Consider the following 11,345-nt stretch of genomic DNA (forward strand, 5'->3'; position numbering starts at 1 on the left):
TACTATTGTATTGCTGAGGACATTCATTAGTCCCCCATCATATATTATACTCCTATATATGACCTCTTAAAATAGTCTATTTCTTTTCTTTATTAAACATGTATACTATCTATTCAAAAGAAATATTTTAATATATGCCAAAGTCATGTCAAATATAACCTTTAATGTTTGGTATCCATAATTTGAATTCAATACTTAACTAAATTAGATGTAGTATTTAGTGACTGTGCAAAATCGAAAACAAGTAACTGTCAAATGAGACTAGATTATTCTTGTGATTCCACATATTATTCTTTTCTTATTATCTACACACAATAAACTGATTTAGTTGGTGTAGTTAAGTGGAGTACTATATTTTCATAAAATCAATATAGAATTAACGAAATGATCAATAAATTATGCACCAAAAAAAATTGTTAACCAAAAGCGTGATTCAACTCGTGATGGATAACTCGACTGACCCAAAACTGGGCTAGTTTAGGTCGGACGGGGAAGCAAGCGAGCACAAACACAGACCATATTTCTGCACACGAAGATCAATGTATATAGTACACTACTCGATAACATAATTCATCACATATGTGAGTTTATCCATGTTTCAGAGCATGCACAGGCGTAATCCGAGGATAAGTATGCAAAGTAAGACTTATTTAATGCAGTCCAAACCGGTATGAGCGACTGCCTGGTCATCTTAGTCCCGGGTACTGTTCTTAATCCACTCCAAATACTGGAGATTGCCACCGGTTATGGGCAAGGAAATCACCTCAGGAACACTGTGGAAGAACGAAAGAAACAAAAATTAAGAATACTGATTATAAATAGGGATGTGGCTTATGAAAATTATGCTCAAGTCTTAACTAGTGTCATTTCTATCAATGAGAATGACTTAGACAGTAGAATGAAGAGGATGTCAAATAGCTAACATGTACTGCCAGGTAAATTACCACACTTTTAAGAGAAATCTTCGAGATCCATATAAAAGATAAAAGTAAAACTGAAAGCAGTTCAAATAATTGAATGACCAGATCTTCTGAGAAGCCAGACAAGGTAAACTACTCACTCATATTCATGATTTGCCTTGACATGCTCAGTTAAAGCCTCTAGAAGAGATTCCCTCGTCTTGATTATAAGCAGCTCTTCAGAATCAGTTTGTATCTGTGTGCATGTCAAATAGAACCAAGACGTAAATTCTCTATAACAACAACAAACTTTTGCATAAAGTCAGTACCAGTGGCTTTATAGTACACTCAAACCACCCATCCTTGAGACACACACACACACACATGGAAATATGAACACATTTACCTCTCCTTTCCACTCATAAACTGATTCAACACCTGCATCGAGGAGAAAAAGGTTATTTTTTGGTAGAGGCAGAAAATGTCCAGTCCAAAGATCCAGCTATGTGTTTCAAAGGCCAGACCAGTCCATGCATTTACTAAATGTGCACGGGAACGACTGCAAGTAAAAAAGGGCTGCGCGTGCCAGATATTCCGAGTTCTTTTTGGGACTCACAATTTTGGTGCCCTATCCATGTAAACTATTTCCCCCGAAAAAAAGGTAAAATATTTGGGTTGGGCCAGACATTGCCGACTCCAAGTATCACGTAAGACCAGGCATTGCATGTCGAATGGGAACATAAACATTCATCGGTAAATATCGAAGAACCATCTCTAATTATGAAGATCCCTAAGAAATTGATTGTTCAATAAACAAGGGGTTCAGAAACACAACTTTGAAAACACAATAAATTGCGCAGGTAGCAGCTTTTAGAACACCATGTCAAAGATAAGAAAAGAGAGAAGCACTTTTTCGTCTTTATTGGAAGATCAAACAATGATAAATATTGAAAACTACTTACCCCAAAATGCAACAATTCCAAGACTAGTTTAACATGTGAAAACTGTCATAGTTTATCAAATCAACAAGTAGGAGTTGAGAGTCATAATATCAAATGCTAATAACAGCTTAGCTACTAATAATCTACTGCAAGCTAAGATCTAAACTCAAGATTAGAATCCATGAGAGACTACCTATTCTTCAATACAATGAGAGTGCACTTTCATCTGTATCCCCATATTAGATATTTCCTAAATTGCAGAAACCTGACCTGGTATTCGGTTAACACACGCTGCGAGCCGCTCTTTGACTATGCTTTCAGCCAATTTTTTCCCTGCAAACAGATGAATACCCTATAAGTTTCCCTTTAAAAGTTATGATGGCTCAATAACAGGTAAACACATCACAAAGATACATGAAATAGTAAGCTATTTAGATGTCAATAACTTTTATTAGTAGATACATTAACTAAATACAATAAATATTTCCTCCAAGTTTAAGAAAAAGATAGTTTTAGGTACTTTGCTCCTATACTACCATTGTCTCACTTTACAACCTCATACTCCCTCCGTCCACAAAAAATAGGGCACTTTCATTTTCTGCATTCGTTCTGAAAAAATGATAATAAATAGTTAAAGTGGAGAGAAAGAAAAGTAAGAAAGAGAATAATATAGACAAGAGACTTCTCTACATTATTCTCTCTCGTACTTTACTTTCTCTCCACTTTAACTATTTATTATCATTTTTTCAAAACGAGTGCAGAAAATGAAAGTGTCATATTTTTCGTGGACGGAGGGAGTATTATCCTAAGGGAAACAAATCCTTATCCTTTGTCTGTAACATAGGGTGCATTTAACAAAACTCTACTTGAATATATATATTTTATGGATTTATGATAAGTAGAACTCTCCAATATGAACATTTAGTTTCTATCACTTAAAATTATTCATTAGTTTCCCCGAGATGTCTAAACTTGGCCAACAGAAGCAATGAAAAACACTAGAAAAACTGTGAGAGGGCTATAAACTCAACATATGTAACCCCATAATACCCTGAAGTTCTCCAAAGTACAAACTAAGCATAATAGACTATGAAACAGAAACAAACCTGCTTCCTTGTTTGGAACTGTAACATAAACAACAATGGTGGGTACAGTAGCCTTACTTGCTTCCATCCTTACAGTATGAAATTTCTTACTCTCAGACTGACTACCGAATTTCGTCCTGTTTTTATTAAGGAGCACAGACGTCAATCATTAGATTGGAACAAAACAATCCATTGAACAACTAATGCAAATATCCAATCATCCAAGTACCGGAAGAGAGGGGCAAAAGGGAGAGACTGAGGACACCCTGTTCTCGAAGATAGAGAAACGGCGTAGAGATTGGAGAGGCCGAAACTAAGAACACAAAAGGCACCCACCAGAGGGAGTCGCCTACGGATCACTGTGGAGGAGACAACGGATGAGAGTCTTAGAGCCATGATGAGAATTGCAATTTTGGTTTGTCTTTATGGAGTTCAGTTTTGCCTGATACCACAACCATTTACCCCGACAATTCAGACCCCAAGTAAAGAAAGCCAACACCATTACTCTATCTACTCTATACAGATGACAAAAAACAATTTCCATTTTCCAAGTAGCCAAACCACTGCATTCAACTTAGTTTCATATAAATATTTTTAGTACTTTCTGAGATTGGTTATTCCTCATCTGTGCATAAATATTTCACTGCAAATGACTTCCTCTCTCTAAACGATTCTTCATCTGAGGTTTCTTATAATAAAAAAATGAGTACAAAACAGCACTATAAGCTCAAATTTAACAGAGAAATGATTGAAAAGGCTATATCCTGAATAATTCAAAAGATAACTGCTGTAGAACCTAGGAATGTGATGTGCAACTAATAAACTGTAATTATATGATAACAAAACGAAATTGCCGCGCATGATACGATACCTAGCTCAAATTCAAAAGATATTGGGGAAGATAGAGAGAGAATGATCGGAAAATGCCACCATAGGGAAAGTTACCTTAAATTGGTTGAAGAAATTCGATTTGGAGCTGTGTAGAGGACTAAAGGATAGATGGGAATAAGGTAAGGACTCCAATTTTTTCATAGATAAATTATTCGCTTTTTTTCTATTTAACTAAGTTGATGATTGAATAAAAAAAGTTACAACAGTACTACTGTACTAGTACTAGTGCTATCCGATTTTTGGCGCTCGCCGAACTATTGCAGCCGGCGAACGCCAAATCGGCGAGAATTTCGGCGAGGGCACGCCGATTCCTGGGCGCTCGCCGATTCTCTCGCCGATCGGCTCGCCGCTATTGCAGCCTCCCAATCGGCGAGGAACCGGCGAGCCAATCTTTTTTTATGTATTTTTAAAAATTTAATATTATTAGAGAATTTTCCCGTATATGTGTCGTAAATTTAATTCTGTATTTTGTATGATTGTTTAATTATTTGTTTTTAATGCTGATGACGTGGCAAGGCTATGGCTGAGCTATTGCTTGTCCAGCTGATGTGGCAGGAGGAATTTAGTGCTGCTGATGTGGCATGGCTGGACTATGACTGTGCTATTGCTTGTCCGCCGACCACTGGAGATGCTCTTATAATAATGTACTCCTTCCGTTGATATTTTATTTTAATTATGTGATTTTTTATAATTAAAGTGAAAGTTGGATAGAAATATCTAATTATTTTATAATTTCGTTTGAAAAAATAATTTACACAACTGTGACTATCTTTGTCTTGTAATTATGATGGAGATGAAATGCATTAGCCTTAGATTATGAGAGGAAAAGCAGACTGCTTTAGATTAATTACATAAATTAATAACACAAGGTGGGCTGGGTTAGTAGGATTTGGGCTTTAATTTATATTGCCCAAAATAATAAGCCCAATCAAAATAAAATAGAAGCAGCTCTATCTTTGCATTCAAATTTTTATTAAACCTTGCCTATTCTTTTGACTAATCTGTTTCTGTTTCTTTCTTCATAATAATGCTGCCTATTTAGATTTGTTTGCTACCTGATTTTGGATTTGGACCATAATTTTGGCATTTGATCGTTATGAAGATGACAATCGTGTTCGTTACAAATAAGCTTATGTAACAAATGCCCTTATTGGTATGCTATTTCATCTTTAGAAAGTATTTTTAGGATATTTTTGATAAATTGGAGATCCATTTTAACTTAGCAAATGAATTTCCATCTTCATTTGTAGCATCATCCGCAATCCAAATTAAATATTACGGGCCTGGGTTCGTTGTTCGTGGATCGTTCAAGCCGAAAAGCTTCGTTTGCAATAGCCGTGACTTTCCGTTCGATTCTTCATACTGTAATAATCAATTTATTACTACAACAAAAAATCTAGAACAATAAATCCAGAAAAAGATCAATGAACACTATTATATCCATAACGAAAAGTATATGTATCAATAATCAATTATATTCTATTGTGAAAAAAAAATTCATCCATCAACATTCAATTGTGAGTATATATTAAAGAAAAAAGGAAGTTATAAAATGTGCAAGAAAAATAATTCATAGAATATCATCAGGATATTATGAGTACATAAACAAATTCCACAAAATGTTACTATTAATAATTGAGCCAATAAAAGCAAAAGTCTTGGGACTCTCATTATGTACGCATCAAAGTTATATAGAAAATACAAAAGAAATTGCACATATGAACTACAATCGAGGAATTATACGTTCTTGGTTATTTGATCCCAATTTAACATCTATAATCTTGAAAGAACAAAAAGTCAATAAACATTACTTCATCCATCCATCCCATCCACAAAAAGTATATATAACAATGGCAGTATTTGTGGGTCACAAAAAACACATCCAACCAACAACAAAACTAATTGGTAGAAGAATATCATGAGGATATATGATACAAGTCTGGACACATGCTGGAATAGGTGAGAGTTTCGAGTTTGAATAAGATAAGCTGTTATTGCTCAATTGAAATAATGGAAACAACAAGACTCTTTTATAATGTAAAAACAAACCTAATCCTATGTGGTTCGACTCTCGTAATCTGATCCGGGAAAGAACCACAAAAAAAAACCAGATAGAAATAAATAACCGACTCGATAACAAGACACAAAATAGAGCGGATGAGTTGGAGCTGATGTAGGTGGCTCGTGGTGAGTCGGGAGGTGCGCTGGAGAGCCTTATTATCAATATGAGGGCACCCACAGTGGGGCGGACGATAGGCCACCCGATGCCTCTGGCGCGCCATCGTCCGCCACTGTGGGTGCGCGGACGATGGACGATGCGTCGTCCTCGCCCGACAGATAGTCCGCGGAGGAAGAGCGGACGATATGGCATCGTCCGCGCTATCGTCCGCCCACTGTGGGCGACGCAGACGATGTAACGCGTTTTTATTTTTTTTTCGAATTTTGTGTATTTATTAAACCTCGTTTCTCATTCTATTTTTCATACAAACATTTCTCTCATCTCTCATTTCTCTCATCTCTCACATTTCTCCATCTCTCACAAACCAAATGAACCACGACGACGGCCGGAGTTCGTCGGAGGGTGGTAGTCCGACCTTGACTTAAGCCTTAAATGCAGTCGTTCAAGACGCATTTATATATAAGTTATAAATGAAATGAAGGTTTTTCCCAATTTTTGTATTTATTTAAATATTCAAATAAAAGAAAATGCTTAGGGCGCCCTTTAGGGCGGCTTATAGGGCGCTCCACTGCAGGTGAAAGGGTAGGAGAATAAAAATGCTGACGTGGCGGTGCATAGGGCGGGCTTTAGGGCGCGCCTTAGGGCGCCCACTGCTGATGCCCTAAGAGTACATGAACAAAATCAAGAAAGTTTTATGCTAAGGGGTTTTTCCTTAACGGTCGCCGGCGATATTGTGCGGCGAAGTAAAGCAACTCCGGCGCCCAAGATTGGGTCGGCGGAACTTAGGGTCGAACTGTGCGCGGGAGGAATTCCTATCGGGCAATCGCTTCCTAGGGTTAGTAACTTGAGAAACAAGATATTTGGGCAATAGATAATTCTTATTCATGGTCTGAATGTGTGAACAAGCGCCCTATTTATAAGTCTAAGGACCCTAGGGTTGGTTCGACTCTTAAAGCATATTGGGAAAGAACCAACAAAGAAAACTCGAAACGGAGCTTATAATTACGCTCGACTCTTTAAGCAAAATAAATAATAAAATACTAATATCCAAAAAGAAATAATAAAGAGTAGCAAAAAGATTATAAAATACTAAACTACTTAGAAACGTAGTCGCCGACTCGCCAAGCCTATCGGGCGGGCGTGCACTCCTCTTCGGCTTCGTGGTCGCGATGGACGGCTGGACCAGCGGCGAACCACGATCATCTTCCGGCTGCTGCTCTTCCAGCGGTTGCTCTTCTGCCTTGTGCACTTCGGTCTCTTGGAGAGCCGGCTGTTGTTGTATCGTATCATTTTATTATCAATTGAGGCAATAAATGCGAATAAGCAACTGTAGAGAGCCTTCACTAGGAATCAAACTTTTATCATCTGAAAGAGAAATAGCACAAGGTGAAGATGGTATATGGAGTAGAATTTAGTTATATAATACTATATGATGTATAGAATGTATGCCCACAAATTGATTACCCTTGCTTTTGCAACATGGGATACTTGCCAAAGTCCTTCACATCTACCTTAACCTTGCAATCTATAAGCCACAACTTTACTAAATTCTGACACATCTCTGGTTTGTAGTATGGAAAACTGCTACCCATATTGCAGTACCATATCTCCAAACTAACCAACGAAGGAGACATCAACCCGTGATTCAAAACCTCTCTACCATTCTCCGAACTGAAATCACAAGAGTGAACTGAAAGGTAACTCTCACGTAATTGGCTGTTTTTGTTGTTCAATACAATTAACAGGCTATCCACATCACAAACATCAACACGCATCTTCTGTAGACTAATCAATGTAGGGATATCTGCAATGCAAGTTCTCTCAGTGTTGATCTTATCTAATGTCACCAACTCTTGTAGCCCACCTAATTTTAGTTTCTCCCCTCCAATCACTTCTATTTTAGTATTGAGAAATAGATGCTTTAGTCTTTTCATCTTCCATATCACATTTGGCAATTTAATATCAGGTGATACTCGCAAATCTAAGGTCTGCAAGTATGGCAGGCTGCATATAGACTTTGGTATTTCTCTCACATTAGAATCCCTCAAACTCAAATATCTCAAATGAATTAGTTCACCCACCGTGCTTGGTAATTCCTCTCCTTCAAACTCACAACCTTCAGCCGCAAATATCCTCAAGTACTGCGACTTCTTAAAGTTAACCATACTCTCTTTGAAGCCCATGGTTGGTTCATAATGAGAGTTTTTTTGAAGAATAATAAAAGATCTAAGACCTCTAACTTCCTTTAACCCCTCTATACTTGATTCACTAAAGGGGTCATGACTGATGGCTATTCGAGTTGGTAAAAGAATGTTGGTCAGATATTTGGAAGCATCAATGCGCATCAGAAACTGTTCCTTTTCTGCTTTAGAAGAACAGAGATCATGCATTAAATCATGAAGCCCACACGAAACAAATTTCGTAAGTGGAGTGTAGGTGTTAGCTTCATCATGCAGTTGAACCATACACCTCATACCAAGTTCTATTAGATATCTTTGAGCCACATCTCTTAGAGTCTCATTAGCTTCTTTATCTTGGTAGGAAATGAAGCCTTCCGCCATCCACAATAAATACAGTTTCTCTGTATCAATCTCGTGATCCTCAGGAAAACATGCTAAATAGAGAAAGCATGGTTTCAAGTAATAAGGTAAGGCATCGTAGCTCAACTCCAACACTTGATTTACTCTATTGTATTTTCCAACACCTTTTCCATGCTTCAAATGTGATTCCATGTTCAGATTTACCTCTATCCATTGTGTGTGTACTTTATTGCGCAAAATCCCTCCAATAACACAAATTGATAGCGGTAACCCTTCACACTTTAATACAATTTTTCTTCCAATATCTTCAAATGATTTTAAATCCGGGTCATCTGCCACAATATACAAAATAAGATTAGACATATATTTAAGTTAATCTTAGTAGGATACAAAATAACAATAAGTATAAAATATAATAGTGCTCTAGAGAAATTTCTAGTCCTACCCAGCCTTACAAATTAAGATCCGTAAAAAATGTAAAAATAGTTCATAAGATTTTATTTATATTTTCCTCATTTTATTTGAGTCATTATAAATCTGTATCACTCTCTATTACTTTATTGAATTATATAAATAATTCAATTAGGCAATTTCAATTATAATAAGTTACCCTTTAATATTTATATTTAGTTTCATTAGGCTATTTCAATTTTAATATTTACCCTTTAATATTTATATTTAGTTTCATTAGGCTATTTCAATTATAATAATTTGCTCACTCCTCATAGTAACTAAGGCTTGGATTATACAAATTCTAAGTATCAAATTATGTATGTTTAAGGGCAGATATTTCTCTAATTCACAAATTTTAGCGGGCATTTAACATAAATTTAAAATTTGATCGTAAAAATAACCAATTTAAATAGTGCATTAGATTTTATATTTATCTCCCTCGTTTTATTGATTCATATAAATCAATATAACTCTCTATTACATTATTAATTAATAGTATAAATATTTCTCTACCCTAAAAAGTTACTCTTTTATTTGTTTGGATCAGTTTTTTATGTTCAGATTTCAGTTTAATTTGGTCCGATTCGGTTTCAAATTTTATAAAAATCTGACTTTTTGATACGTCTTGATTTGGTCAAAAAAGTTAATCAAAAACCGAATGTTCACCCCTACTTCTAATTACCCTCTAAATTTCTAACAAAATAACGCATGAAACATCGGCCAGCCAAACATATTTAAAAATGCAATATTCAAATAGTTAAAACTTCTGACCTGGAGAAATATCTGCTACCTTTTGAAGTAAAGTCCAACCATCGTCTTTTGTCAGAAATTCCAGCTTGTAAGGTTCGGATTGTTGATTAGCAATATCCTCAGAACGAGTGGTGAGAATGACATCACAATTCACCGGAAAAGCTTGCTTTATGATCTCCCAATGAACATCTTCCCATATATCATCTATCACCACCAAACATTTCCTTTCCACCTCCAATAAACTATGAATTTTTGTCACCAAATCGTCAACTTCCAGCTCATCAATCTTTGCCTTGCTGTCAATTTGTTTCAAAATCTTTCCCAACACCGCCTTATGTTCAAACTGTTGGGTGATGCAAACCCATGCTCGGGCATAAGATTGGAGGTCTATGTGGTTGTAAACCTTTCTGGCGAGAGTAGTTTTTCCGAGACCACCCATCCCATATATCTTCACTACTCGTTTTCTTCTGGTTTCGTCCTTCACCTTGGAGACCAAAAGCGCGATGTCTTTCTCCATGCCCACGAAATCATGCTCAACCTCATGAGCATACGTCTGTCTCAGCAGACTCTGCTGCTCAACTTCCTGCTTGGAATGAGATGATGAGCCTTGTTGATCCAACTCCGACTCTACCTTTTTAGCGAGGTCTGCCAGGGCAGATATTATGTCGCGAGCCTCATTCCCAACCTGGTGGACACTGATGCACTCACACATGATGCAAACGTATCTTTTGAATTTATCCTTGAGGCTCCTCCGCCCTTCCCTTTTGGATTGAACTTCAACGGCATACGTTTCAAGCAGATTCTCAGCTTTTTCCGCCAGATCTTTGAGTTGGGAAACGTAAAGCTTTAGAGTTGGAGAATCGCGTCTATCTCTATCAGCTTTCATCAACAAGGCATGGATGCTTCTCAGATCTGCTTTGACTTTGTCAACATCACCACTCACACTAAGCAGAGACTTAGTTTCTTCAACCAGCAAATCACGAAGGATTTCCAGAGAAGCATTTGCAACAAATTCTGCCATTCTACTTTTTTCTGTTTTTTCTTTTGTTAGATTACATATTGTGCTATCTATGCTATGCAAGTGCTTCACGTCGATATAGAGATACATACACATTGATTTAAAATGAGAGAATAGCTGTATCCACGTTGTAAAGCCTCCCCAAGTGGGAAAGTTTGTTTCAAGTTTGTTGATTTAAAATGAGAGGATAGCTGTGATAGCTTTATAAATTATAGTATCATGTTGATGGCATATTAATATAAAATGAGAGGAATGCTGTATCCGCGTTCTAGGTCTCGTGAAGTGGGAAAGCTTATTGATTTTTAAATGATACGATAGCAGTATTCACAAAAACAAGATAGAATAATCGAAACCACTTCTTAAAGAAATGGTTTCGATTATTCTATTTAGTCATTGAAAACTAAAAAATAACAATAACATTAAATATTAAATGAAAGATGAGTTTAAATTGATAGAGGACACTAGGGCTAGTGCTAGGGCTAAACCACTGCAGAAGGAAAAGCCAGACTAAGAAATGTTGATGTGGCAACCACGAAGGCAGATGATCTTTCCACTACTGGATGCTCTTATACTCCCTCCGTCCACAAAA

The 11,345-nt window shown here is 36.6% G+C and overlaps 2 protein-coding genes across 2 annotated transcripts; both read right to left on the bottom strand.

Moving 5' to 3' along the window:
- Positions 1-371: 371 nt before the first annotated feature.
- On the bottom strand, positions 372-3,975 carry LOC121800062 (protein CutA, chloroplastic). Its single transcript, XM_042199620.1, has 7 exons — positions 3,871-3,975; positions 3,155-3,367; positions 2,947-3,062; positions 2,111-2,173; positions 1,306-1,337; positions 1,061-1,155; positions 372-773 (listed from the first exon to the last, which is right to left on the bottom strand). Exons 2-7 carry the CDS (start codon positions 3,319-3,321, stop codon positions 692-694), a joined length of 555 nt encoding a protein of 184 aa, XP_042055554.1. The 5' UTR covers positions 3,322-3,367; positions 3,871-3,975; the 3' UTR covers positions 372-691.
- A 2,887-nt stretch (positions 3,976-6,862) lies between these two features.
- LOC121800061 (probable disease resistance protein RXW24L) lies at positions 6,863-10,901 on the bottom strand. The gene is made up of 3 exons (XM_042199619.1): positions 9,760-10,901; positions 7,460-8,867; positions 6,863-7,360 (listed from the first exon to the last, which is right to left on the bottom strand). The coding sequence occupies exons 1-3, from the start codon at positions 10,850-10,852 to the stop codon at positions 7,357-7,359; spliced, it is 2,505 nt and encodes an 834-aa protein (XP_042055553.1). The 5' UTR covers positions 10,853-10,901; the 3' UTR covers positions 6,863-7,356.
- Between the last annotated feature and the right edge of the window lie 444 nt (positions 10,902-11,345).

The sequence above is a fragment of the Salvia splendens genome, chromosome 4, assembly GCF_004379255.2.
Source record: "Salvia splendens isolate huo1 chromosome 4, SspV2, whole genome shotgun sequence".
NCBI lineage: Eukaryota > Viridiplantae > Streptophyta > Magnoliopsida > Lamiales > Lamiaceae > Salvia > Salvia splendens.